This window comes from Pomacea canaliculata, linkage group LG2, assembly GCF_003073045.1.
Source record: "Pomacea canaliculata isolate SZHN2017 linkage group LG2, ASM307304v1, whole genome shotgun sequence".
NCBI classification, from domain to species: domain Eukaryota; kingdom Metazoa; phylum Mollusca; class Gastropoda; order Architaenioglossa; family Ampullariidae; genus Pomacea; species Pomacea canaliculata.
In genome coordinates, this window is record NC_037591.1 from 7,647,550 (window position 1) to 7,675,005 (window position 27,456).

General features: G+C 36.9%; 2 protein-coding genes across 9 annotated transcripts in view; one reads left to right on the top strand and one right to left on the bottom strand.

The window, feature by feature from the left end:
* Positions 1–73: 73 nt before the first annotated feature.
* LOC112554412 (signal transducer and activator of transcription 5B-like) lies at positions 74–22,929 on the top strand. Of its 3 annotated transcripts, none has more exons than XM_025222182.1 (22): positions 74–211; positions 2,178–2,328; positions 4,291–4,447; positions 6,490–6,576; positions 7,197–7,295; positions 8,532–8,613; positions 9,473–9,606; positions 11,128–11,282; positions 11,876–12,037; positions 12,482–12,616; positions 13,064–13,199; positions 13,972–14,013; positions 14,465–14,545; positions 14,734–14,826; positions 15,542–15,677; positions 16,197–16,249; positions 16,691–16,785; positions 17,185–17,327; positions 17,948–18,103; positions 18,423–18,480; positions 19,392–19,511; positions 21,332–22,929. In XM_025222182.1, exons 2-22 carry the CDS (start codon positions 2,204–2,206, stop codon positions 21,459–21,461), a joined length of 2,379 nt encoding a protein of 792 aa, XP_025077967.1. In that variant the 5' UTR covers positions 74–211; positions 2,178–2,203; the 3' UTR covers positions 21,462–22,929. The 3 variants fall into 3 exon arrangements, with proteins under 3 accessions (XP_025077967.1, XP_025077983.1, XP_025077973.1); XM_025222198.1 differs by lacking the exon at positions 74–211 and adding an exon at positions 239–428; XM_025222188.1 differs by lacking the exon at positions 74–211 and adding an exon at positions 468–890.
* Positions 22,318–27,456, bottom strand: part of LOC112554371 (NGFI-A-binding protein 1-like) — a 77,678-nt gene continuing 72,539 nt past the window's right edge. For 5 of the 6 annotated variants that reach the window (XM_025222168.1, XM_025222138.1, XM_025222153.1 and 2 more), the window contains exon 11: positions 22,318–27,113. In XM_025222168.1, the coding sequence (XP_025077953.1) occupies positions 26,509–27,113 (605 nt within the window). In that variant the 3' untranslated portion in view covers positions 22,318–26,508. The remainder of the gene's footprint in view (positions 27,114–27,456) is intronic. The other variant, XM_025222161.1, reaches the window with a different exon arrangement.

The following is a 27,456-nucleotide window of genomic DNA, read 5'->3' on the forward strand; positions in this document are numbered from 1 at the left end:
TTTACGAAAGTGTGCAAAAGTCTTAAAAATTTACAAATGTACTTTATAAGATACAATTTAATTGGTCCAGGGAATTGGGATTTCGATATCTAGCTAATGAACAATCAGCTTACATTGACATTTTGTACTATTTTGAGAACTTCTTGGAAATAGTGAATGTTCCGGGAAGTCAGTTCTGCAGCAGAAAAGACAATTTCAGTAGAGATCTAAGGTAAGTAAGAGTCAAAAATCGTGCAGGATACTTGTTCTTAACATTTTCTATAATGATCAAGTTTGTCAAACCCAATCAACAACATGCTGAGACATACTTTTTGCAAGTTTAGCGATGTTGACAAATTGCGAAGTGTGGGAGCCACGCACACCGTAAAAGCGTATGATGGAGCGAGGAGTTCCAGGATTTACCATTGCAGTTCTTTGAAGTGAAGCAGGTCTGTTTCAGTTTCGCAGAATCGTAAAAAAATTAGAAATCGTTTGTGCGTGGGTATTCCCGAAGGTTTTTCCTGACTGATCTGCGCAAACGAAATCAGCCTTACACTGCTCATCACTATTTTGAAAAACAAGTGTCAGGAGCCCATGTTTTGTTTCAAAATTTAAGGAGTCTGCATGTTTTTGGTGCATTGCTGCATGTTATGGTGTAATTTTACAGTCCATGGATGAAGTAGGGAACAGTGACTGTCGGCAAACATGGCTGAGTGCTCTTGGAAGTTGTGCGAATTATTCGGACAGCACTACATTTTGATGTGACACTAACAGCTGCCTTGACCAACAACTGCAGCGTAGTTGGCAGTTTTAGTGACTTTACACGTTTATTTCAAATGACTGGAGAAGTGAAAAGATAGATCCGATTTCAAAGCGAAGTGAAAACAGAGAACTCATTGACTGATTCACAGGTATATCAGATGAGCCATTATGGGTTTGTTGAGAATTTTGGTCAAGCATCTGTGTTCACTACAAACCTGAAATAGCCATTAGATTTTCTAACATATAATACTGTTTTAACACTTCTTTGAATTTTGTTTTTAAAAGGACATTTTATTACTGTTTGTGAATTAATATAGCTTGCACATACATAAATCTGCTTACTGTTGCATGCCTTACTATTTTTGTGTTCTTATTGAACAGTCTTGAATGCTAAAGAACACATTTACTAAAAGAAGAATCCTCAAATGGCAAATTTTAATCAGTGTCATAATAGACAAACTCATTTACTATAGTCATTGTAAAATAGGTTGAACATGGCAAAAATTAAGACTATTTTAAAAAGTCATTGTTTTAACCCATCGAGGGGGCATGCAATTTAATTCTTTGACTATAAGTATAATGAATATAAGACTAAATCCTGAAAGCAGACAAAGTGAATGACTGTTAGACTGTGTCATAATTATTGAATGAAATAGCAGAAGTATAAATAGTATGACCTCCCTTACTTGCTAGGCTTTTTTTAATATTAGAGAACTAATTTGCTTGAGTGATCTTAAAACAAAATGGTTATAACTGGGGTCTGAAAGCTCATTTAAATATTGTTAATGGTAAGCTTTATTTCAATATTACTCTTAATGCCATAGCTATCATACTGTTATATGATTTGCAACAATTCAATACTAATAATGAAGAATTATTTAGTGCTTTTCCAATTTTTTCCTCGGAGTGCTTTACAAAAATGATATGTAGACAGGGTCACAGTGAAGTGGCCATTCTGACAAGATGCCTTTTAAGTTAAGACTTAACGATGGTAAGACCATCCGAGTGATGAAGGCTGATGAGTAATCTGTTCAAAGTTGATGGGGCTTGGTAGAAGAACGACCTCTGTCATTACGCCTTTGTCTTAGCTAGTGGGACTTCAAGAATTTTTGATGTCATGAGATGAGTGAAAAAGTTGTGCAGGCATATAGATTGGAGTGAGTTTGGAGAGGTACCGAGGACTGGTGCCAGAAATGGCGAAGTAAATCTAAGTGGAAAGTTTGTAGGCTATATGATCCGTGATTGGTGATCAGTGAAGAGAAAGAATGATGGGTTGTATACAAGTAATGTGAACATGCATGAGCATAAGTGTTTGCACCTGCACCTTCTGAAAATTTCAATACCTAACTGTATACATCAGTGGATCAGCAGATACAGCCCACTGGCTTGTCTTACATATGATTATATATATTTTTGTCTTCCATTTTAATCACCAGAGGGGCACGAAACACACATCTCTACAATGTCACGATGGACAGTACTAGTACAGAATTCCGAGGCAATGAAAAAGATGCAGGAGGTATATGGACAGCACTTTCCAATTGAGGTTCGCTATTTTTTGTGCCAGTTCATCGAGGAGAGGGATTGGTAAGTTTAATTATGCACAAAACTCTTATGCAGTTTTTCTTTCATATTAGTGCTTTCCTTAGCTTTTGACCTTAGGCTACTCAATAAACGTCTGAAAAGATATTGATGTTAATAAAATAAGCTACAGTCAAACTGAAAGGGACCCAAAACAAAATTCGACTTACAGAGTTTTCGAGTTAGGGAAAAGGGCGTAATAGGCACAGGCATTTGGCCGGTAACTAACAATTAATTCGATATAGGGAGGTTTTCGACTTAGGGAAGGTCGACTTATCGAGGTCCGACTGTATTTTAAAAAATGCCTAGATTAATTATTTTTAATGAAACAATAAATAAAGTACAGCAAATTTTAAAAAAAAACAAGAATTGTTTTAAAAGACTTTAAAGTTTATGTAAGCACACCAAGGTGGGTGAAACCAACAACATCTTTGCATCTTCAGGAATCTAGGATTCATTGTCACTGCTGACATGACCCTTGATAAGCCAATTACAGCTCTCTGCAAGTCTACCTCTTATGAGTTGTGTAATATCAGTGCCATCTGCCACAGTCTCTCTTATGCATACTACCAACACTCATGTCTGTTCGTTTATTCTTTATAGGCTTGATTACTGCAACTCCTTGCTTACAGGATGCCCCTCATACCTCATTCATAAACTACAGAAAGTACAGAACTCCACTGCATGTCTGGTGCTTAGAGCTAGGAAACAGGACCACGTCTCTCCTCTCTGTTTTCTGCTTTCCCATCTCACATTCAGTGCAAACTGTCTGTGCTATGTTTTAATTTCTTTGCAGGGTCTTGCCCTGATTTTTTCTCCGCACTTCTATTCCAGTACATCCCAGCCAGACAACTCCGCTTTTTGTCTGATGAGTGTCTCCTTGCTATTCCTGACACCAAAACAACATATGGCCACAGGAATTTTGGTTATTGTGCAGCGAAACTATGGAACTCTTTCCCTTTCCATGTCTGCCACCTACCCATTGTTGAATCCTTTAAACTGTATCATGAAGGAAGTAGAAAAGAATTTATAAATCTGGTGACAAGAGATAATGTGCAAATTTTGTGTTGGGCATTTCCCTCTGAGACCCTGCCACATCAAGATAAGGGATTATGATGAAATGCTTTGTTTCCCTAAATACCGAGGGTTGAAACAACCACAAAAATATCAGGCTGAAAATGGCTTTATCAAAAGTTATAGGAAAAGAGTTAAAATACTGGTTACAAAATCTGCTTCATTGTAAGTAAAACTGTTACAATGAGCAATTCTAGACATGGAGGGAACAGTGGATGTGTTTCACTTCAAGTTCTTTCAGAAACTAATATTTTCCCATGCTGCAACCATTATTATTGAACATTTGTAGAATAAGTGTGATACTATTAAGGCCTGTAAATTGTGAGAGCAAATGGTTGTAGGAAGCAGGGAAAACATACAATGTTTAATGTGATTATAAGGGTTGGTTGAGGAGTGTAAATGCAAAAGGAAATGGTAGAATGCAAAGAAGTGTTGCTAATTATTTGTGGTGGTGCCTTTCTTTTCCAAACATGATGTTTACTGGAGACCATAGCCATCCATTTCACTTTGCTATAATGATTCTCATTTTGAGGCACAAAAAGTATCATTCATTATTAAACACACATAATGCTGTAACACATATATTAAGGCTATCTTGTGAAACAGGCTGGATATTTGAAATTTGTGGTTGTGAAAGATTGATGTTTTCTTTAATATTGCTGCCTTAATAGTTTGATATTTGTCATATCATAAATAAACTTCTTGTCATGATATTTATGGATCTGTCACTGTCTTCTTCTCTAGTACTAAGGTTTGGCTGATGTTGGTAAGTATTAAACAAGGCTGTTTCACAAGGGCCTTTGTGGTAAGATATAAATCTTAAAACAGTAGATAAATAAATCCAGTTTAAAAGATTTATTCTTGAGGTTATTGGTTTATGCTGAATACTTTCAGGCATTCAATTGATGTGAAGGATCCAAACAATGAGGTACAGGCCAAGGCGATTTTGAATGAGTTTTTGACTCACTTGCAAACTAAGACACAGGAACTAACAGGAGATAACCTTTTCCCTGTAAGAATGCGCCTTGAACACGCCATTACCACTTTTCAGGTGAGAGCTTAAGAGCAAAGCCATGACTTTTACAGATCTCCACTAATCATAACAAAATTCCCAAATTTTGCCTCCCTCTATTGTGTACCAGATATATGTAAATAAGTGTAATATCTCCCCATCCAAGTATCTAGATATTTGAGAGCTGCATGGGAAACAAATCTCAAAATAATTTTGCATTATAATGAATTCTACAATAACATTTTTTTTCCAAAAGTTCTGGCAGATTCTTATCGAGAAAAATCTCTGAAGTTCATCTTCAGGGAGGGAAGTTGGATAGGGAACAGCCTAGAGTGAAATGTCGGTATCTGTGATGCAAGATTTAAATGATCGTTGTTATGTCAAACATTTGTTGTGTAAGAGAATGGAATAGTGGTGTCTGCTGCAAGAGAAGGTGTCATCTCTTATCTGTTTGAGAGGACAGTGAAATAGCTTCAAACAAGGAGTGTCATTATTAACAAAAAAGCTCAGATCCTTTCGTAGTTGATGGTGGACAAAAAATGACTGACAAGTTTAGCTCATCACTCTGTCGAACAATTCTTAAAGACTGGGGGAGGGGAGGGAATTGAGAAAAAAGGGAGAGTAGCATGGGACCCCAGTGCAAGAAGACAATTTTAAAGATATTTTTTATCTGGTTTCAAGATATGATGTCACAGAACATTCCTACTAGTGGCCCAGTTCTGTGGAAAAATCTTTAGAACATGCATGATCTCTCAGTCACTTTCAATTGAGCATCGGCTAGCTGGATGTCTTTCATGTTAAATGCAGTATTTAAACAAAAGTAACTCGTGAAAAAGCACATGTACCACACAAGAAAGTGAATGGCTGGCAATGATGGAGCAAACAAAAGCTTAGATGACCTAGCTGTTATTCAGAAGTGGTTTTTGAACCTTGACTTCTGAATAAAGCATAAGAAACAAAAACTTCTCCTCATGATCAGCAGCAGCTCTGCAAACAACCTTCTGCCTTGCCTGGAAAATGTCTGTGAGAAGTGTGGTGCCTGGGGCTTGGTTCAACCCATACAATGGTCAAGTGCTGGGTTAAGATTGGCTTAAGGGAGTCATTATTTCCATCATCTGCCAACAACCATGACGATTTATGTTCACTGAATGTCTCTGAGACCCAGCCACTTTGGAATTCTCTTGGAGTGATCTTTTATCAACATGGATAACAAGTTGCTGATGTGTCTCCACCAGATGAGTGATGCTGAAATTGTTGAGAATTTTCTGAAAAAGGACGAAAATGATTATGCAGGATCAAATTACAGAAACAAACCATATGACAGTAGCTGGAAGCTTGAAAAGGTCAGGCGGTTTTTTCCCCCATTCTACTGTAAACACTGATGAGATGAGTCTGTGCCATTGTTGAAAATGCACTTCTGACAGCTGCTTTTAAGGATCTAGTTGATACAACAAACTTTTTTCTCTGGTGTGAATGACTTAAGATTCTACCTGTGCTTCCAGGTGAAATCCAGGTTAGTGTTATCCATTGGTATATCCCAAGAGAATTGTTTTCCTGCATGGCAATTACATACAACTCAAAAAAAAAAAACAACACAATATAGCTTAAACAGTAGCCTAAGGAAAATGTTCAGAGTAGTTTGTAGAAATTATAATTTTTTTCACGAGTTAAAGAAATTTTTTGGTATCATTGTGAACTTGCAGTATACATTGCAAATCATGTTTGCCCCAACTTTTAATATGTAGGTTACATGCTTTTCTCTGGGACTGGAGTAAATGTTTAATGCACATATTTAATTTGCTATTCAGAAAACAGATTTACATTGCAGGAACATCAAAGCAGTTATGAAAGGTTCGTTTCTTCAAAGGCATGGGGAAAAATTGTTAGGAGAACCAGTTACAAAGTATTACTGTTTATGAAATATCCTGTATGGTCCAGATTAGTACCATAGCTGTTGTTACTGGATTCCATAACAAGTTAGATGATGTGCAAAAGTAAAGAAAATGATGTTAAATAATTGCTTATCATTAGTGAACTCTGTCGTTCTCCATATACCGAACATTTTTTTTTTCTGTTACCAGGCATTGTACCAGGAGAACGCACTTGGTTTTGTTGGGACTGTGCGAGATTGTCTGGACAAGGAAACAATGATTCTGGAAGTGCTACGTGTATGTTTTTTGGTGGTTTTTGTGTGTGTGTGTTCTTGGTATAGAAGGCGATGTATTTCTAGCATATGTAGCAAGGATTTTTATATTCTTGCAAAGAAATGCATTAATCTATGGAATTTGCCTCACCTTAGAAAAGTAAAGAAGGAGATGGTTTCATATGTCTATAAATTCATCTAGCAATATTACCATCCCTTCATAGCACACTATAAATTAATGCCTGGTGGTGCAATTGGTTAATTATTATACGGCTGTCACCATGGAGCTGGCAATGTGGGGGGGGTCCTAAGGTTGCGACTAGCGACAGATCCGCGGAGGGTTCAGCTCTCGTCTCAGGCATGCTATTCTTTCACTGCATGTGGCATTTTTTTTACAGGGCTGCCTTGCCATGATATAGCCTTAGTTCCTGGCTCAGGGTAAAACATGAATTCTCCCCCCACCATCTCTCCATCTGTTAAACTGTTTAGTATTTTCCAAAGGCATGAGACATATTTTTTAATGTGACAAGAAGCTGCTTTATAAAATCTGTATAAAAAGGGACATCTGTAGTGTGTACTGTAAATCTGTTTAGCATTTTTTGAATAGATTTAGAGATGACTGATTTATCTGTTTATTTGTTTTAGCCTGAGTCGCCAGAGGAAATGGATGATGAATCTGAACAACCTAAAACAGCTGGCAAGATAATTCAGGCAGAGCTTGAAGAACTGACTAAAAAAACTATGGTAGGTTCAGATCATTTTTAGTGAAGGCAAGAAAAAAAAATTGAATTAAAAACAAGAGACTTTTAATTGAAGATAAACCCTTTTTTGTGTATGACTTGCCCAGATGCATAAGCAGTCACAGATGCTGGTGTTCCTAACAGGAAGAGGTGGGATTCCTGCTAACTGCTATCTTTACAAAATACTTCACGTCCAACAACAGGCTTACCAGGCAAATAAGAGCACCCAAGTTTCCAATGGCTGAACAGACAGAAGAAATTTTTCCAAATGGCTGTGAAGGCAGATAAAGGCACCAACTATGATAAACTAATTGGATAGATGGGGCTCATCAGATCTGCTAAATCAGTGTCTAGGAGATAGATCACTCTGACATAAAAACACGCCAAAGTCAGATGTGTTGGCCTTCCACAAGTGTAAAATGCAGCACAACATATCAGGGCTAAGTGACAGACAACAGAAGAGTACCTCCACATGGTGCTGTACCCCTGATGTCCCACTGGGGTGGAAAAGTGCCGGACTTCTCACCTCAAAGCAGCCCAATTCATGACACTGGTGGTCAACATATTCCATTTCATGGTGGAGTCGGGTGGCAAATGATATGAGCAAATGCGATTGGCCACGACAAAAATGGGAATGTGGGGCTAAGGCCATTAGATGTGTTGTAGTGGAACGTATTTCCATGAAACAGTGCCCCCAGACTGCACATACAGCTCGGCCTAAGTGACACTGACCCACTTCCTGCAGGACCATCCAACCAACCAGAAACTATGGGAAGAGAAATAGCCTGCCAAAACAACAATGAAAGAAGAGATCTTAATATCCATGCAGTGTCTGCAGCACATAACAGATTCTGGGGCTATCATCTGAGCATTAGAAAAAGAATCTTGTTTTTTTTTTTTTTTTCATCTTCCAAGCCACCTATACTTGATCCTTTTTCCTAATCTTTTATTAAATGAAAACTTTTAAATATCATTCATTCTTTTGGCTTTATTTATTTCTAGTAGCCTTTTAAGGCTAACATAGTCTCACCGCACCTTAGCTGTGAGATGGCACAAAACCTCAATGTAAAAATTTGAGTAGAATTCAGGTTATTTGGGGGCAGAGGGGAAATACTGATTGGGCACTACAACTCACCCTAGCTCTCTTTTATTGGAAAATATTTTCATAGAGGATGACTTTGCTTTTCCCATTAAAAAATTGTAGCAAGGTTTTATGTTTTAATTATTTGGTATTTTTCAGAATGCAGAACAAAAATTGAAAGAACTGCAAAACAAGCAGGAATATTTTATTATCCAGTACCAGGAAAACATTAAAATATCAGGTATGCTTGACAGTTTTATTTTGTCAGGGCAGATTTGTTTTGTGTCCCGCAAAAAACATGGAGTAGCTGCACAATCACCTGAAGTCATCTCCATAAATGTTTTTCAGATTCAACTTTTTCCAGCCACAGTATTATAACAGTGACCAGCGACACAAAATGTTAACGTGCACACAGTAAATGATAGGGAATATCTGCAACAATGTTCCTGAAAATATATATCTTTTCCAGTTTTCATAAATTTTTGCAGGCAGGTCTCTCTTTTTCTTACTGCTATTTGCACAAACAACCATATTAGCAACTTTACCCATATAAATGTGCAAATCAGTTATAGTGATAAATTTTACACTTGAGGCTTTAGTGATAGTAGGTAAGAAAATGGACAAACATAAATTGTAATGGTTGCCTGCAGCTTGCAAATTTTCCAAACATCATCGATGCTTACCATGTGGCATTGTGAAGTCATTCTTCATTGTCTGTTGCTTCAGCATATTGTGTTTGGGGTTTTGAAACTTCACAATTCTCAACTTCAAACATGTCAGGTTTAATTACAAAGACAGAGTGTGGATGCCACCGGCTGTTATGTCGCACGTTGTTCGCAAATGGGAGTGAATTTTGCAGGATTTTGACGTAGGTGCAAATAGCCAACTTTGAAATGAAATTAAATAAACCACTGTGTTTCAGGCACTAAAATTTACAGACTACATTTATCTTTACCTTTCATAATCTACCAGTTGGGTTGGTCTTTACCAAATATTTCCTTTATAGCATTAGAGCCTGTATATTTAAAGTACTCTTTATGTATGTCACTATCAAGAATGCTCTAACATTAATGATGAGATGATAATAATTTCCTGTGCAGGACATCTTGCAGCAGTGCAGAAGGAACCAGCTACCAGAGAAAGACAAGACAAAGAAGCCATTTTGAGAAGACAGAAGGAGCAGGTGGAGATGATGTTGTCTCAACAGGCTCAACAGCTTTTACATTACAGAGTTGTGAGTTACTTCCCTTAGACTACTTAATCAGTCCATCACCATCATAACTAATTACTTTGCTCCCATTTCACCTGTCACTGGGCTCTTGAACATCAGAAATAACAAAAATATTCAAGAACATTTATGTTCTGTTATGACTTGAAGGGTTAGGTAGTAAGTTAGGCTTAAATGATTGACACTGATGTTCATGTCAGAGCAAAATTTGGGGTAGTAAAATGATTGTTTACTTACGAGTACTTACCAGTGTCTGAGGCAGTTTAAATAGGCTGCTATGTTGTTTAGCATTGCCTCTGAACCGCCCCACGTAAGAGCTGACTGTCAGTCCCCTGAATAGGGGTTTGTCAGAATGCTGTTATCCTGGATTTGCAGGTCATGCAGTGACTCAGAGAGCACTGTGATGAAATTTGAACAAATTAGAGAATACTGGCATGACAGGATAATGTTGCGATGTAGCTGTTTGGCATTACGGATGTTGTTGAAAAAAATGTTGGGCCAAATAGTTCTGAAAAATAACAAATAATAAAGTGGATTTATGGGGAGGATTTCTCAAAGTAGACTTAATGCGCAAAAAATCCTCCATCAAAATACAAATTCAAAACAAATAAAACATTTTCAAACACAAACAAAAGTTATCAACAAACAATTATATAGAGACATGGCAACAAACAGAAATAGAAGCCAGAAAAAGAATTGTGTAAGTGTGCCACAACAACACTGCATCAAAAAAAGGATAACAGAAAAGTTGGCCAGTCATGGCAAGGTAGAGTCTACAGACAGTTGGTCAAACTATCTGAAAGACATGAATCTAAGTAGACAGATCCTTCCAGTGTGCACAACTCAATACACCTGAAACTTTAATAGGACATGATTCAGAACATTAGTATCAACTATTTAAGGTCGGATTGCCTTTGACTTTTTCCTTTGAGTTTTTATTTGAAGGAGATTTGAGTTTTCATGTCAGTAGCATGTGTAGTGGTTGCTCCTAAAGTGTTAGTTCAGAGCTGGGCTATAATTAACAGGTGCTGAACAGTGAGTCATTAAAATTTATTTACAAGTGATCCTTATTCTTGGACCTGAGTATTCGTGAATACAATGATTTTTACAAATGGTAGAGGACCAACTTCATTATAACATTAACCTCAAAGAGCAATTATAACATGGAAAAGTGTGCTTAGTTACAAAAACAGAACAGAACAAGTGCTAGTTAGAAGATTAAGCAGGTAGTGCATCATAACAAAACACAAGCTCGATTTAAAAAAGACCACAATCATTCAAATTAAATCATTCCTCAGATACACTTATGACATGTCTTTTACACACACACTCCTGCACAAATCAACGTTTAATCTAGTATTGATCATCTAAACTACTGTTTCAAGTTTCAAGTGTCTCCGATTTCTGCATAGCAACGTAGCAAAACATTTCCTTTAATTCAGTGACACAAAGCAAATACTCAGGTACAAACTTTTCTAATATTACGCAAGTAAAGTGGGGTTTTTTGTTGTTTTTTTTTTTAAACAGAAACAAATAGATTTGTATGAAAAAGCCATTCAAGCTCTTGAGGTGGTTCAGAAGCAAGTTCTTGATGAGGAACTTATTGGATGGAAGCGTCAACAGCAACTTGCTGGCAATGGCTTAAGTCTTGATGAAGACAGTCTTGATGACCTTCAGCAGTGGTGAGTTTTGTTTGTTTTCAGAGTTATCTGTGAAAAGTAACTTACTTTCTTAAAAACAGGTCCAAGTGAAGACTGTGACATAGGTCATGATGTTCTAGTGAGTCACAGGTAAATTTTTCCAGTAACTGTTTAGTTTTTCAGCTGCTTAAATAGAATGTCAGTGTTAGTGTTGTTTTAAATAAAGTACATGGTGACTTTTAAAATTTCAAAATGCTGTACATGAAAGCTTCAAACATGGTCCAGATATAGTTTAGCCATAACTGTAACCCAAATCATGAAGTTAAGACAGCAATATCTCAAAGACTAATTTCGAGAGAAACTGAGTTGTTTTTATTTTTTGTTTGCTTTATCTTTCTTATATTTTCCTGTACTTTCATGTGACATTAAATTTTTTTTTAAATCTAATTTTGTGTACAGGTACTTATTTAAAAATATTTTTTTCTTGGAGGCATTGAGGGTTTTTTGTTTGTTTGTATTTTTTCGCCATACATGCTTGCTTCCTAGATAAATATTTAACCTGTAATTTAATGCTTAAGGATCGCTTCAGAAGATGGCCATGTATAATTTTCAGCATTATCTTTGATCCTACACAGGTGTGAGCGCCTGTCGGAGGTGATATGGAGCATAAGACAGCAGATTAAAAAGCTTGGAATTCTCATTGCCCAGCTACCAATCAATTTACCAGATGGCCAAAAAAATCTGTTGCCCGAACTAAGTGACACTATTACTGGTCTTCTGTCATCACTGGTCACCAGGTGAAGTTACAGTCTTTTAAAAAATCTTTTCAACTAATATGAACACAATGCATGCTAATTTATGAGAAGCTTTCTCTAAAATGTTGCTATGGATGTAAAGTTTTGTTTGTTTGGTTTTTGTTTTGCTTTTTAGGTGGGAGTAGTACTTGTGGTTTTTTACTTTTAAAATATTTCAGGTAAATTGATTGATGAAAGTGTGGGGATTGCCCAGACAAGATTAGATCCTAAGGCACAAAATTCAACAATGCTTCTGATATGAATAGAAATCAACAAACAGAATAATTAACTATTTTATGAGATATAAGCATGGAAATTAAAAGATATGTACATGCCATGTACTCTTTAATTTTCAGTCAAATCAGTAACTTGGCAGTGATTCTGCACCACCATATTTGCTTGGCAAAGCCTTGATAATGTGTAAGTTAGTTCTTTTTCCTCTTATAGCACCTTCATAGTGGAGCAGCAGCCTCCACAGGTATTGAAGAAGGAGTCTCGGTTCAGTGCAACAGTTCGACTGCTGGTGGGTGGGAAACTCAACGTTCACATGAATCCCCCACAGGTTAAAGCCACTATTATCAGGTGAGGTTAAAGATTTTGTAGTTAAGGTGTAATTAATGCTGTGCATATTTAACTCATTCACGTCTGATTCTGTTTTTTTGCCACACATATCTTTGATATATTTTATATTTGAGTAAAACTTTTTAAAACAAAAAGTAGCGATCATTTGACACATGATTCAAAATAATTTTTAAGAGTTTTGATCAATTTTTTATTTTGTCAGTGAAATGGTTTCAGAAAAATTGAATTCCACATTAAACAGTAATGAAACGGCAAGAAGTTGCAAAGGCAAAAACCCATCATAAGCAACTATGGATAGTTTTACTAGTGCTAATGGCTAGCCAATGGGATAAAAATAAATATGGGTCATAACTATCACCTTGCACCTGTTGCAGGTATATGTGAAGGTAGTTGCACATAGTTCCTGTAGTTGATTTCCCTATGTTCTTTTTCACTTCTTAAAAAAAGTGAGCACCAAGCAAAATGCCTCCTGTCAAATGACATAAATGCCAAAAGTGAGAAAAGTGGTGAAATTCTCAACAATTGTGGAACCATGGAATACCACAGTGGTAGTGGGGAGCTCAGCGTCAACTTCAGAAATATGGCAAGTATATGGCTTGTTAGTGATGCTGGGCATCCTTTATTTAAAAATATTCAACTAATATTCTGGGTGTGTGTTGTGTGATGATAAACAGATATCACTGCTGTTATTAATTTGGCGGCATCTTATTTAGTTTTAAACCCCCAAAAAACTTATTATGGGTCTTATAATTAAATTATTTTGAGGTTACATACATTTAATTGTAGAAAAGTAAGACTCTCAGTGGTGAGATTAAAATAATTAAATAGTACCTGAACAGAAAGGAGTTACTAAAATTTTGTAAGTGTTTTTTGGGGGCAGTGGGGTAAGAGGTTATAATTAGGAGAAGAATGATCAGGTGCAGTGACATTACATCTAGGCATAGAGAGTTAATACGATTTTTCTTCCCATCTGTTTATATATTCTTGGTGCTTAGTATTATTGTAGAAAATAAATGGCTTCCATATACACATTTGAATAGAAGGTAGCTTTGCCCTCTGCTGAAGAGTTTCTAGTTGGAGCAACCATTTGTTTAGTGAATGAAAACATTTCTGTGTATGTGTGCACATGCAAACATGCATCCATTCCTATGTGAATGTATATGTAATTTACATATTATTTATATAAATCCATGCTTCTTCCAATATTAGAATTTACAACCCAGCACAACTGTCAGGAAAGAACTAGGATTTAGCATCTTTGTAACATGCTAAGGAGTTTATCCTTTTTAATCACTAGAAATAAAGATGAATGACTGTGACACTCATAGTAACATTATTGTTTAAATTTCTTGCAGCAACTGAAGCAGATCAAAAGGTCAGACAAAAAGGGTTCAGAGGTGAGGAATGTGTTAAAGACAGGTTGTTTATACCAGTTGTGAGTTTAAATTTTAATTTATCATCTTTGTTTAATGTATTTGTTGTGCTGCATTTGTGCAAGAATACAGACATGCTGTTGAATAAAAGAATGAAATGCCATCAAACTCCTAGAATTTAAGAGTTCAGACCTGTGTACCTTTAGGATGACTAATCTGTTATACTTCTTCCCTAAAAAAACCATGCATTTACCAGGAAAAAGCCAGTAATCTTGATTCAGTTTGTTTGAATCAGTCACAAATCAAACAAACAAAATGTTTGGGTCTTGGATGTTTCTCTGAGGATTCCCTGTGATAATTACAGGAAGGCTATAAATAGGTCTGTTACACTAGATATATACCGTGGACATTTAGAGTGTGTTGAATAGTCTATGAAAAAAATTCTATTCAACTTGATAATTTTGTGGTTCTGCAGGCAGTAACTGAGGAGAAATTCTGCATCCTGTTCACATCTGATTTTAATGTTGGAGGAAATGACCTCGTCTTCCAAGTTTGGGTTTGTCTATACTGATCTTCTAACACCTCAAAATCATGTACCCTATCTCAACATATAATTATGAAACGTGTTTTGAAAATACCATTATTCATTAAGAATATTTTGGATTGAAATTTTAATGTTCAGGACATTTTCCTTTGCTTGCTATTCATTATTTATCACAAATTATATTTTTTAATATGTTGCAGACACTTTCATTGCCAGTTGTTGTGACGGTTCATGGCAACCAGGAATGTAATGCATTAGCAACAGTACTGTGGGATAATGCTTTTTCAGAACCAGTATGTGGACATTTTCTTAAAAATTATTTGTACTGGTTTTGTGTTTATGTCATATCTGTGTATGGTAAGCATATATATATATGTTTTATGAAATGTTGATATTTCCAGTTTCATGTAATTATGGTAGGTCTTGAAATGTATAACCCACAGATACACGGGATCAACTGTTTTTACAATTCTTACCAAAAAAACTGACAAGTACATTTTCTGATTTTTACTTTTGCATCTGTATTTCTTCCCATTTGTGCCAATTTTTTCGAACCTCCAGTTTTGTCTCAGCCTAAAACGAATTATGCGTTTTTTTAAATTTACTGCAACATTAAAAATATCTTTCTTAGTAGAAAAAGGGAAACACTAATAGGTGTCACATAATGAAGTTCAGACTTGGTGATATCAACCTGTCTTTGTGTGCTAAGTGTAAAAAATTGCCAATTAATTTTCTGAACATTTATTGCATCAACATTTCACAAAAACAAAATTGTGTATATTTGATTTTTTTGTGAGTTTGATGTATGTCATGTAGGACAAAAGTTTTCCTCTGTGCCCCTTTGTCATCAGTCCCCTATTTGTGGTAGTTATAAATTTTATTTTACGTCATTTTTTTGTTGGTCTCCAAATCTATAAAATTTAAAGAAAGAATAGAATTTGTTCCACTTCTTAGTCTTTTTTCTTTTACTTATCTTTTTTTAAAAAGTGTATGCTACCTTGTTTCCAGGGTCGGCAACCATTTGCAGTTCCAGAATCAGTTCCCTGGCCAAAACTCGGAGAACAGCTGTGCTTAAAGTTTCGGTCAGCAACAGGACGTGGCCTCAGTGATGACAACTTGAACTACCTGGCATCAAAGATTTTTGGTATGGTTATAGTTGAAAATGTGCTTCTTTGGGCTGATGTATTTACTTGCACCTTTTAAGATTTATTTAAACTGTTTTTCATTATTATTATTAATTTAAGGATGATGATGCAATCAGTAAAAAAAAAAAAATGTACTCTGTACATTTGTTACAAAAGAGATTGTGTGTGTTAAACTGGGGGAACGAGAATGGTGAAGACAATTTTTGAATTTGCGGCATTCTTTTTTTTTTTTTGTTATAAAAGATCAGCACTAGTTGCTTCAGAGTCTTTTCAGTAACAGGAGTATTAGGAAGTGGTAGCTGTAAAAAGATATATTTAAACTTGAAAGGACAATTTGTTTGTTTGGCTGTGGGTTGAGAAGGAGTAATGTCTTCAATAGTAAGCGAAAACAAAGATTGTAATTTAATGCAAGGTTGAAATGGTCTTTGTACACTATAGTAAATCCGCCTTTAGCTGGGATACAATGCAAGTTCTCTAATGATCATGATGCTGATTGTGCAACTACCGTTGTTTGGCAGGTCAGAAGAGTGATTACTCTCAGACAGTTATCTCTTGGACCCAGTTTAATAAGGTATGCCATGTGTAATATTGTTTTGTTTAATTTTGTGATAGACAGTATGGTGCCTATTAGGTGTTGTTTTAACCACTGTCAGGATGTGTGCCTCTTATGCAGGACTTCATTTGGGATGGAGGAGTCTTTCTTACTGTTACTGGATTTAAGATTTTAAAGTATTATTGTTGCTATAAAATACACCACTCTGGCCATGTTATGATCTTTTTCAAGAATAAAATTTAGTGCCTCCTTTCAATGAAGCGTGCTGTTTTAAGAATGTCAAAAACTTAGAACTTGTTTTTTTGTTATAAAGATTTCTTTCCCCTAAAGATTTCTGTTTGTTGAGTGGTTAAGTGCCTGGTATGTCAGTCTCTGTTTTGAGTAGTTGGGTCAATTAAATTCATGAAGGCATCAATAAATGTCAGATTCAACTTCACTCTTGTTTGTGCCAAATACAAGGAAACACTTAGAGACCGGAACTTCACTTTCTGGGAATGGTTCTATGCTGTTTTGAAACTGACAAAGGAGCACTTGAAAGGTCCTTGGTGTGATGGGTGAGTAATGTGTTGTCTTTATATTTCACTGTATTCTTTAATTTTTTTCTTTACAGTATTCTGTGATCAGACAATAGTATTGAGATAAAAGAAAGTCTGTGTTAAAGGTCCACAGCTTTTCTCTTGGTGTTATTGGTTGTTGCACATTTGAAAATATTTATAAGCCTAGCTATTAATAAAGAATAGTGTAATACACTATTTATGTAACTTTTGTTTTCATTGTTGCTTGAACCTCCATTACATGGAGATACATTTGGAGCTCAGTGGTGTATAGTACACTAGTTAATAGATTTTTTTATTATTGTTGAAAGATTTTATTTTTTCTCGTTATTTAAACGCTTATTCTTTGAGCAGAGCAAAAGTATTAGGCAAGAAAAATTTCATTATTTCATTTTCCAGCTCCATCATGGGATTTGTCAGTAAACTGCAGGCTCAGGAGTGGTTGAACCAAAAACCCAATGGAACATTCTTGTTGCGCTTCAGTGATTCTGAATGCGGTGGAATCACCATCGCATGGATTGCAGAGAGCAATGCTCGATCAGGTGAGAATGTTGTAGCATATGGGGAATGTTGCGTTCAGAAACACAAATGAGCTGCTTTTAAATAAAAACTATTTTCTGTTGGAGCAATTTGAATAACATTTTTTTGTTTCTTGCATCAGTCCCTTGATAATATTTGATAGAGGAAGCATACCATTTTTTCAATAGCTTTTTGGGTCAGTAAAATTCTTTCTTTTACATTTAAAATTTATGATTGTGAAAAATATTTAAACCATTTGCTGATTAATGACTTTAAAAAAAAAAGCTTCGATAGACTGTTAAGCATGGCTTCTCGATGTAGTCCTTCAGCACCAGTGTTTTAAGGCACATGTCAGTGAGGTACTGCCATGTTAATGAGCTTAATAGTGATGTCACTGAATCTGGGCTTTTCGCCTTGTGTGCAAAAGCCAGCGTAAATTCTTGTTTAGAGGCATGCATCTCTGGGATAATGTTATTTACTCAGATTTTGAGAATATCTTCTCATGAATATGTTCAGTTCATTCGGAAACAATTATCACTTCAGTCCATTTTTTTTAAAACAGTTCTTTTTATGCTTTTTGGAGGATAATTAATGTTCTTTCATTGTCAAATTTAAAATTTTTGTTTGTTTGTTTGCTCCTTAGATGAAAGAGAGGTGTGGAACTTGGCACCCTTCATTGCACGAGACTTTTCCATTCGTGGCCTGGCAGACCGCATTAAGGATCTGAACAACCTGACATTTTTGTACCCTGATATTAGCAAGGATTTTGCTTTTGGCAGATATTACACATCAACTCAAGGTACTTAATGTCACTGCAAGATAAGCACTCATGGGTGGATAACATATATGTGCATGTGCATTTAAATGAAAACCAGTCAGTTTAGAGTACATGTATCCTTCACCCCACCCATTGTTTAAGGCATGTGTTCATTCACTGATTGAAGAAGTATATCATCAATATCATCATTGATTGTCTTACTTTTGTTATTTACTTAAAGTTATTTATCTTCCCCAAGTTCCCATGGGGCATCATTCTTTTGAAGGCAAGTCTATAGGTCACTTGTCTACCAACAGCCATTAGTTACACTGGTTGAGCTTATTTTTTTCCCTTTAAACAGATCAGCCTCCTGCAACCAATGGCTACATTCGTCCACATCTTGTGAATGTCATCAGTATGTAAGTAAATGGAGGCAATGATTTAGGTGTAAGCTTGTGTGTGTAAGTAGGTTGATTAGTCAGTCGAAGAAAGAGAGAGGGAGAAAGTAGGAGTAAAGAGTAAAGACTTTTTTCCACCAAATTGTTTGCTGAAATAAGAGATGCAATCAAATTATCATGGTTTCTGTAGGCATCGGTTTTGGAAGATGTCAAGCTTGTTACTGATAGTTTTGGTCATCTTCCATGATTCTGATCCATAAAGGAGGGTGCTGATAACATTTGACTTGATTCTCAGCTTGATTATCTGACTGATGTTTTTTTGCCTTCCATGTACTTCTGAGTAAGGCGAAGGCCTGGCTGGCTTTTGCCAGTCAGGCTCAAATCTCCACCTTCGCATCCCCGGTATTTGATATTTTGGACCCAAGATAGGTGCAGACCTACCATGCTAAGTAGTAATAATAATAAAAGCACGTTTTTAACACCTTTCTCCAAACTTAATGCAAGTTTTTTAATACATATATAAATTCACTAAAATCTTGCTGAGACATGAGAGTAGAGAGGGGTGAAAATATAGGGAGACATGAGAGGGATGAAAAGATGTTAGGAAGGAGGTGATGGCCAGCTGCTGGATGTATTTATGCTTCTTGTCATGAGTGTGTGCATGCATACAGACATGCACTTTTTCTTTCTCATAGAGATAGTGAGAAAGAAAAAGTGTGTGCACATGCATTTTCTTGGTTATTTAACTGTTGCCGTCTTCTAGTATTGTGCCATATTGTGTGATATGCTATAACACTCTCTGGCCTAAGGTAGCTCTCTACTTGCAGTTTAATATTGCATATGTCATATGCAAATGGTATGCCAAACGTGCCATGTAGCATATCCTTATGTAATGTTGATGTCGTGAGCCAAGTTTTTATAATGATTTGCAGGCCCTGTCCCCCAATCAATGACTATGAGCCTCATCGCCCAGCACAGATCATATCTCCTTACTCACCTCCTAATCCAGGATCATCTGTTCCACCTACACCCCAGAGCAACCCCTCTGACGAGTGAGTTTTTGGCTGCTTTTTTTCAAGTGCTAATTTAGTGTCATTCTCCAATATCTGTTTACTGTCTGACCAACAGACTTCCATTTACAAGAATTTCTAGTGATGTCATTTCCGATATTCTGTACACCAGTACTGGTGCTCCCCAAGGGACTGTTCTTTCTTTTTTCTTGTTTGCCCTGTACACAGCTAAGTGTAGACACAGGAAGAAAGACTGCCGTATCGTTAAATTTTCAGATGATACTGGACTTAATGGATTACTTTTAATGGATTAATTTCCAACAATGATGACTTCTACTACAGGCAGGAGATCGAACATTTTGTTACATGGTGTAACAACAATTATTTCGAGTTAAACGTTAAGAAAACAAAAGAAATGATTGTAGATTTCATGAAAGATAGTGGTGTTTTTAATGACATACTCATCAAAGATGATGTCATAAGAGTGGTTTGAGCACTAACGTCCAAACCTAGAGGCACATGGTTCAACAACTGTGTGTGGCCCCAGTCTCCCCCCTGTTGACCTAGCTGTCAGAGATGGGTACCTTACTCCATAGAGGGTTGGGGAGAATAAGGCAGCAAGGAAGAGATGGGCACCGCTTTCACAAGAAAGGCTGAGGTCTTTACCTCGCTCCTCAACAACCTAAAAACAGGGGACAAAGTCTACCTTTAGCATCACCATATGAGAAGTAGCATAGGCGTCGAGACACCTTCTAAAATAAAGACTTCCAGTCTTCCTTGTTTTTTTTTTTTGTTTTTGTTTTATAAAGGTAAAACTAGTCCTATAACCTTCTGGTCATTATAGAGTGAGTTGTCAGAAGCTGCATTTATCTCATGGCCAGCATTTTGTGAGGACGATGCATGTCTTCTTTCCCTTGCTGCCTTCCCCTCTCCAATTCTCCCCATTCAGGGTGCTGGCCATTTCAGCCTAAAACCATATCGGTCTAGTCATATTGTTCTCACCCTTGAGTTGGATCAACCCCTGCTGTGACCAGATCATCCAAAGGTCAAATCAACCGAGGTCTGAAAGAGGAATCAATTGCTGATGACACATTTAATAGGAATCACTAAAGAATAGATGAAGACAAAGATTTTTTGTTAGAGTAATTGAATAGAAAATTGTATTGATGCACCATTGTGAGATTTGTTTTGTGGATGGATAGTGCCAAGTAGGTATTTTTGGCTCAGTCTGCAACAAGCGGCTGAGCTTGCTTATGTATATATTCACACAATACATAGCTCTGTTGGCAGTGTTTGACATTAATTGGTAATTGTGTCATCAGGGATCCATTTGTCATTCGGGCTTTGGTCCATTTTGACTTTTAATGTGACACTATGGTCTTTTTGGAAACGATTTGGTCATGATTGAGGTTGACCTTTCTCAAGGGTGAAGTCAATATGGCTGGGACAATGTGATTTGAGGTCAAAGTGACTATTCAACAGCTGGATCATCAAGGGGTTGAATAGCATGCATTCCTTTGTTCTCAGAAGCCAGTACTGTAACTACTTAATGATCTGTTTTCTCTGATGTTTTTAAATGCAGCAGAAGAAACAAGAAGTAAAATATTACCTGCATTTCCAGCTGTGTAATCTGTAGTTTCCACCTTTAAAACCTTTATTTCCCTGCTTGTAGTTTAAGTGAACTGTAGAAGTTCCTTATTATGGAGGAGATATTATTGTTTTCCATGAGACAGATCAAAGTTGTCCATGGTCATATTGTTGGTTAACATCATATATGGTGACCATCAGACCAGAGTGACATTGAAATGATGGCTGGAAAGACTGCTTCGGGGACTTCTACATTTACATTTGCTTTTGTGCAGCTTTCTGGCAGATGATACATCTTCAAGCCTGACAGACATTCTGTGTTCCACCGACTATGACACCGATGACATCATTCACATCAATGTCAACCAGCTGTTACATAATTTTAACTTTGGTGCGTCCTCCTGAGCTGCCACACATCTGAACCATGCTAAGGGGGACAGATGACAAATGCTGACAGTTTAATTCTGGTCTATTGTCTGTTGATGAGGTTTTTTTGTAAAGGCGCAGTCCACAAGTTGGAGAGTACAACTATGATAAGAAGAGACCAGTGCAAACTGCCAAGCATGTGTCATGTCACTGGACATCTATATTCATGGTGGCTAGGGAGAGAGTGGGATGCTGTGTGTGCATGGAAATATCTTCGCAAGTCGAGAGCTGGAACATAATACTATGCACCATTTTATAATTGTTTGGTAAGCTTTACATTTGAAGGTTTTTTGGGTTTTTCATGACAACTTTTACACAGTTACACAAGATTGTGCTTTCTAAGGAATTTTTATGCAAGTAGGTTATAATAGCTGTTATTGTTACTTGCCTCATGATTTTAAAATGTTGCTAGCTGGTAAAGTTATATATTGCTCTTTATTTGTTCACCCTAGAACTAACTTGGAGTCGAACATGCCATTGAACATTGCTGAATATTTTTGAATGTCCACCATGTTGATGCGTTTTGAAATTAAGATGCATCATGAATCGGGAAAGTGAAGTGGTTTTGATGAAGAACACAAAACTTGTGTGCTCTGTATCAGATTCTTAATTACTGCATGGTACTCTGTCCGGAAAGTGACATATCGACTTCTTGTTGCAGCAGAATATTCTGCTTCATTTGCAGAGCATGAGATGTAATTTTGTTTAAACAAATGATTCCTTAATTGATGTATCTGCAGTTTGGGTTTCAGTCCACAGCCATTCTTTTATTGAATGAGGGATGAAGCCTTCTATGATTGGCCAAGTTTTTGAACCATCGTTATGTTTCATAATGTTTTTTTTTTTTTCGGAAATGAGTTAGTGGTAATGGAGGTGGGATTATGATGGAAATTTCAAGATATTACATGAAGAGCTAGAGTGAGAGATTGGCTTGAGTATCAACTGTTTCATCCTGGTGCCGTCCTGTCTGCCCATTTCATTCCCCGAATTTCCACCCACATCCATTTGTCAGTCCTCTGGTTTTTGTTTTACCCCTCCACTCAACCCCTGCCATTGCATTCATGTAGCTTATTTGCTTCATTGTCTGTGGCAGACTGTTGCCATAATGATTAAGTGGTTGGTGAGCTTTTGGATTGTGTTTATCAAGCTATACCACATGTACAGAAAATTTATACTATTTCTTTCTGATGTAAATCATCTTTGATGTACATAACTAGATATATAAAAACAATTCAGCTATATGTTTTGATTAAAATAATGCTTACATGACTTGATGCACAAAATAATATCCTGTGCTTGTATTGTCAGCAGTGTTCTTGATTTTTTTTGTCAGAAATTTTCAGCCAGTGATACCTATTTGCACTTTGAGGAAAAATAATAACAGAGATCGAGGATGGTGTTGATATAGATAACAGTTTCTCAACATAATAAATTATTTCCATTCTCATTTTGTTCATATGATGACTTTTTGTTCAGATTTGCGTACATTTGTTGTAGGCAGGAGGGTGTGGATTGCCTAATTGTCAAATGTACTGAGTGAACCTACAGACTGTTCACTGAAGCCAAGTGTCGGGAACTGCTTTGCCACTTCTTACAGATATTTTGAAAATACAGGGTTTTATATAGAGGTTCTATTTCCGAAGCAGTCTTTCCTCTGAGAATTGTTCTTCATGGTGTAAGTTAATAGCATTATTTGAACTGGGACTGTAAATAGGACTCCTCCTGTGCCTTTTTCCTGCCAAACATGGAGTACATAGGAGTTGTTTGTTATTGTGTTCTGATGTCCTAAGAGTTGTACAATTCATGCAAAACTTGGGGAGAAATATGACAAATCTGGGAGGTGACTACAGCCTTGTGGTACCAATGGTATTCTCTTCTATTGGGTCTTGTTTTTGGGTGCCAGTCTGCATTGCCCTCCTCTCCATTGTATGCCATTAGTCTGATCTGTGACAACAATTATTTTCACGTCTTTTGCTTTGGAGTTGATAACAGCAAGTGCACAGTCTGTTTACTGTTACCTTTTTCCTTGGTGTGTTCACCTAACCAAGAATATAGCTTAAAAACATCAGGGCTTGTCTTGATTTTACACACAAAATTACAGCAAAGCTTTGTGCCTGGTGTGAATGATTAATAAATTAAGAATATACTGAAATACCTTTGACAGTCCCTTATTGTAATTAAGCATGTACTGTTTTGTGGACTAAGGCATGGAAAATTGATTTCTGCAAATGGTGAACTTTGTACTTTGAATGACAATGTCACATTTCAAATGAACAATTCCATAATTATGAGTGTGTACAACGTTCTTGACTTTTTACCCTCCCACCCTCATTACAAAAAAACTAAATTAAAAAGCAAATAATAGAAAGGACCCTGTTTATTGTCCACCTCACAGCTGACTGTGGTCACAGGGTACCAACTGATGGAACAGGTTATGGTAGGAGCACAACCAAGCACTTCTGGTGACAGATAAGCGAATGGAATTATGGAATGACAAAACACAGTAAGAAACAGCTCTGTGGCATTTTATGCTACAGCTGCTGGCTGTAAAGATAGGTGCAACAGGTGTGAGAACTGGTCCATTCCCCATGATTGTGAAACAGTCATCTGCTCCGTGAAAACGTTTTCCTGCCATGATGCCTATTTCAACAGAACACTTTTCAGAGGGACATTAGGCAATAGCTTTTACATGGTAGTTGTGCTTGCTGTGCCTTCACAAAATCTTCACAAATCATGTTTACCGAATGACATCTCCTATGCACTCTGATAAACAGCAATGACAGATTCTTTTTATCAACAGAAAATCCTTTAAAGGGACACTCACTGAAGTGCACAGAAATACATGTACAGCAATAGAGGCAGTCATGTAAATTTCTCTTCTTTATCAGGCACTGCAGCATGCTTATAAACATTTCAAGTACACAAATAATTCTGTCTCTTTCACTCACACGCATGCAGATACTTCAAACCCCACTTAGACTCAAAACTTGAGTGCTGAGAACATGACCGTGCTTTCATACCTGTGATTAAGTTGTGCTGTGCAGAGCAGCTGAACTGACAATTTGAGTATTAATAAGGATCTGTGTCTTTGAAGTAATTAGCATATCTTTTACCATCTTTTACATGCTAAAGTATATGAAGCATTTAAAAGTGAAAAAACTATTTAACAAACTTTTTGTCTCAACAGTTGTGGGCCCACCCACCCTTCCCTTCTTTTAAACCCTACAACTCTCAAGCATTTTTCACTGTTGCATCAACATACAAGACTGCTAAGAGTGCAGATTATAAGATAATCATTTACAAATCATATTTCTAAGATACATTTTACACTTGGGATTATGGGGTCTTGCAGTGTTAAAATTGCATGACTATATTGAACAAAGAGGTCGCTTGGATGCTGTGACACATGAAGCACAATCAAGGTAGACGAGATGAAATGCCCACACAAAAAAATGCTGCAGAGAACGTTGAAGATCAGATGCTATTTATGATGGGGTGTGTGATGTGGGCCACTTTATGATGGCCCAATGGTAGCTTGTCATATAGAGGTGAAGATTGCAAGCAAATATAGTCATGCCAAAATCCTTGTATGCAAACAGTTCTTGAACAAAGACTACTTTTTTTCATCTGCAATCCTCAAGTCTATGCGACATGCCTTAAAAAAAATGTGAGTAGGATAGTGTGATAGGTTAGCCCAGCAGGAGGATGGTGCTTCACAATACACACCGACCTGGCAAGCACTGCATGGTCTGTAGGCAAAAGAAACATCAGGTTACAAAAATAGACCCAGTCTTTGGGAAGGCACCAGACGCCACGAAAACAGTTGTTCGAGAGCTTTGCATCAACATAAAGTATCTGCCAAAATGGAATGTTACATGTTGCAGAGTGAACTCAATAGTATCATGAAAGTAGGTTACACAGATAGGGAGGGAGATTGCATGCCCATCAATGGTACTGTTATTTACTGTCAGTTACAAGTATCTTTAAGTGTATTGCAAGGTATGTTCACAATTTTCAATAATAAATAGTCTCTTAGATAAGTGATATGGAGATTTGATACTTCACCTCAAAACTCATGACACAGAAAAACATAGGTGGTGAGAAAAACGCTTGTCAAGAAAATGACTAGCATGCCAGGACACATGCTGCACAAAAGTAATGTTGAAGGGCTAACACAAAACAAGCAATACATTTGCAAGCACACACTCACACACGTGCATGAGTCCCCACACATACACAAGCCATATTTTCCTTCTCATTGCTGAAAGTGGTGGCATCAGCATCATATCTGTTTCTGTCCTTACACATGACTGAATGTTGTTCAACATGAGAATTGAAGCGTTACATCCCACCGCTACCTTGACGAAGCATTTTGCCAAGAGCAATGGTTCCATCGAGGGGGAAAAACAAAAGACATAGTTGTACATACAACATAATTATGCTCAAGATGATTACGACAGTACGGGCTGCGTAAAGAAATACCTCAAATCACTGAGCTTTTTCACCTGATCACAAACATTATGAGACTAAGGTAGGGAAAGGGGTCAGTCAAGATTAATTATAACATGTCAAACACTAAGATAATGTAATTATGATGAAACATGGTTTTTTTTTTCATAAAAGGTGAGAGGAAGCTCAAAACGTGCAAGTAACAAAATTTACTTAACAAACCAAATTTTTGAACAAAACAAATGGAGTCATATGATGGAATGGACAATGAAAAATAAAAGTTTTTAAAACAGAACAACACAAAGGCTGTGAAATTTATATAAATAATGATTATGAAAGGAACAGTCTCTGTACCTGCAGAAAACTGCGAATGCTCACGTGACTTACTATACAGCATAAGATCTTGCTTTAGTGGTAGTAAATGTCTGATTGCAGTTAAGTTAAATTTTCTTTTTTTTTTAAACTTTTATGTAACTGCCATTGGATTTTTAACCACAAACCAATTATGGAAAATTTTTTTTTTTGAAAAGGAGCACGGCTCAATAGGAACAGCCTCTTTTAACATATTAAACAAAATTTAAGCCATGCTACCACACAAACCACCATTATGGTTTGACCGGCTGCGTCGTGATGGCGGTCTAGTGGGTAGCATTTCCAAGTTCTCTCCCTTTCTCTTCAGCTCTGGCTTCTCTCCCCTTGATTTCAAGGGGCTGGCACTGGCCGATCTTAAAGGCTGAGTCAGAGTGGCCTGAGTGCCATTTTCTGTGATTATTGAGGGGGATAATGATGTGGAACGTTTAGAAGAAGTCTCTCGCTTGATGACCACTGATCCCTCTGCACTCGGATGTGAGCTTTCATCAGAGATCACCTCCGGGTCCGTGCCAGCGTCTGGTTCATTCTTGATCTCTCGCAGCTCGAAGGGTTGGTCAAGTTCTTTGACACCACCCATGCCACTGTCCTCTGGGCTGTTGCTCTGCCGCTGCTGCTGCAACTCCTTGAGCTCCTTGGCGAATTCAGCCATGCCATACTGCTGTGCGATCCGCAGCCCTTCCTCAAACAGAGTTCCATTGGTGTTTCGTATTGCTGCGTACAGTGAATCAAGTGGTATGGAGGAGAATGGGTTAAAGCTATCATTGGAGTCTGAAATGGGTGAGGAGCTGCCACTAGCTGCCGATGGGTCATCTGCAACATCAAGCAACAATGTGTCAAGTATCTGCAACACTGAGCAACAAGATGATAACTTGCAACACTATGTTCAGCTGCATAACCCTGCCACTCTAACCAAGCATCTATTACAATAATAAAAATTGTATCAACATTTCAGATTAAACATTTAAATCTACATTTGTGTAAAACTATTTTCTCATTGCTTTCTTCACTCACATATTTATGGAAAGAGACATTACAATCATGTATCTGTGACAAATGAGATTCTTGTAATCAACATTTATGATAATGCTATGTACATAAATAATACATTTCATGATTACAAAAGATAAAAATCTCTAGTAATGAAGATTAAAGT

Coding starts and splice junctions, on each gene's coding strand:
- LOC112554412 (XM_025222182.1), top strand. CDS start 2,204: ATGTCACGATGGACAGTACTAGTACAGAATTCCGAGGCAATGAAAAAG. Junction 14,014..14,464: donor CAGACAAAAAGGGTTCAGAG/GTGAGGAATGTG, acceptor GTGGTTCTGCAG/GCAGTAACTGAGGAGAAATT. Junction 16,250..16,690: donor CTTGGACCCAGTTTAATAAG/GTATGCCATGTG, acceptor GCCAAATACAAG/GAAACACTTAGAGACCGGAA.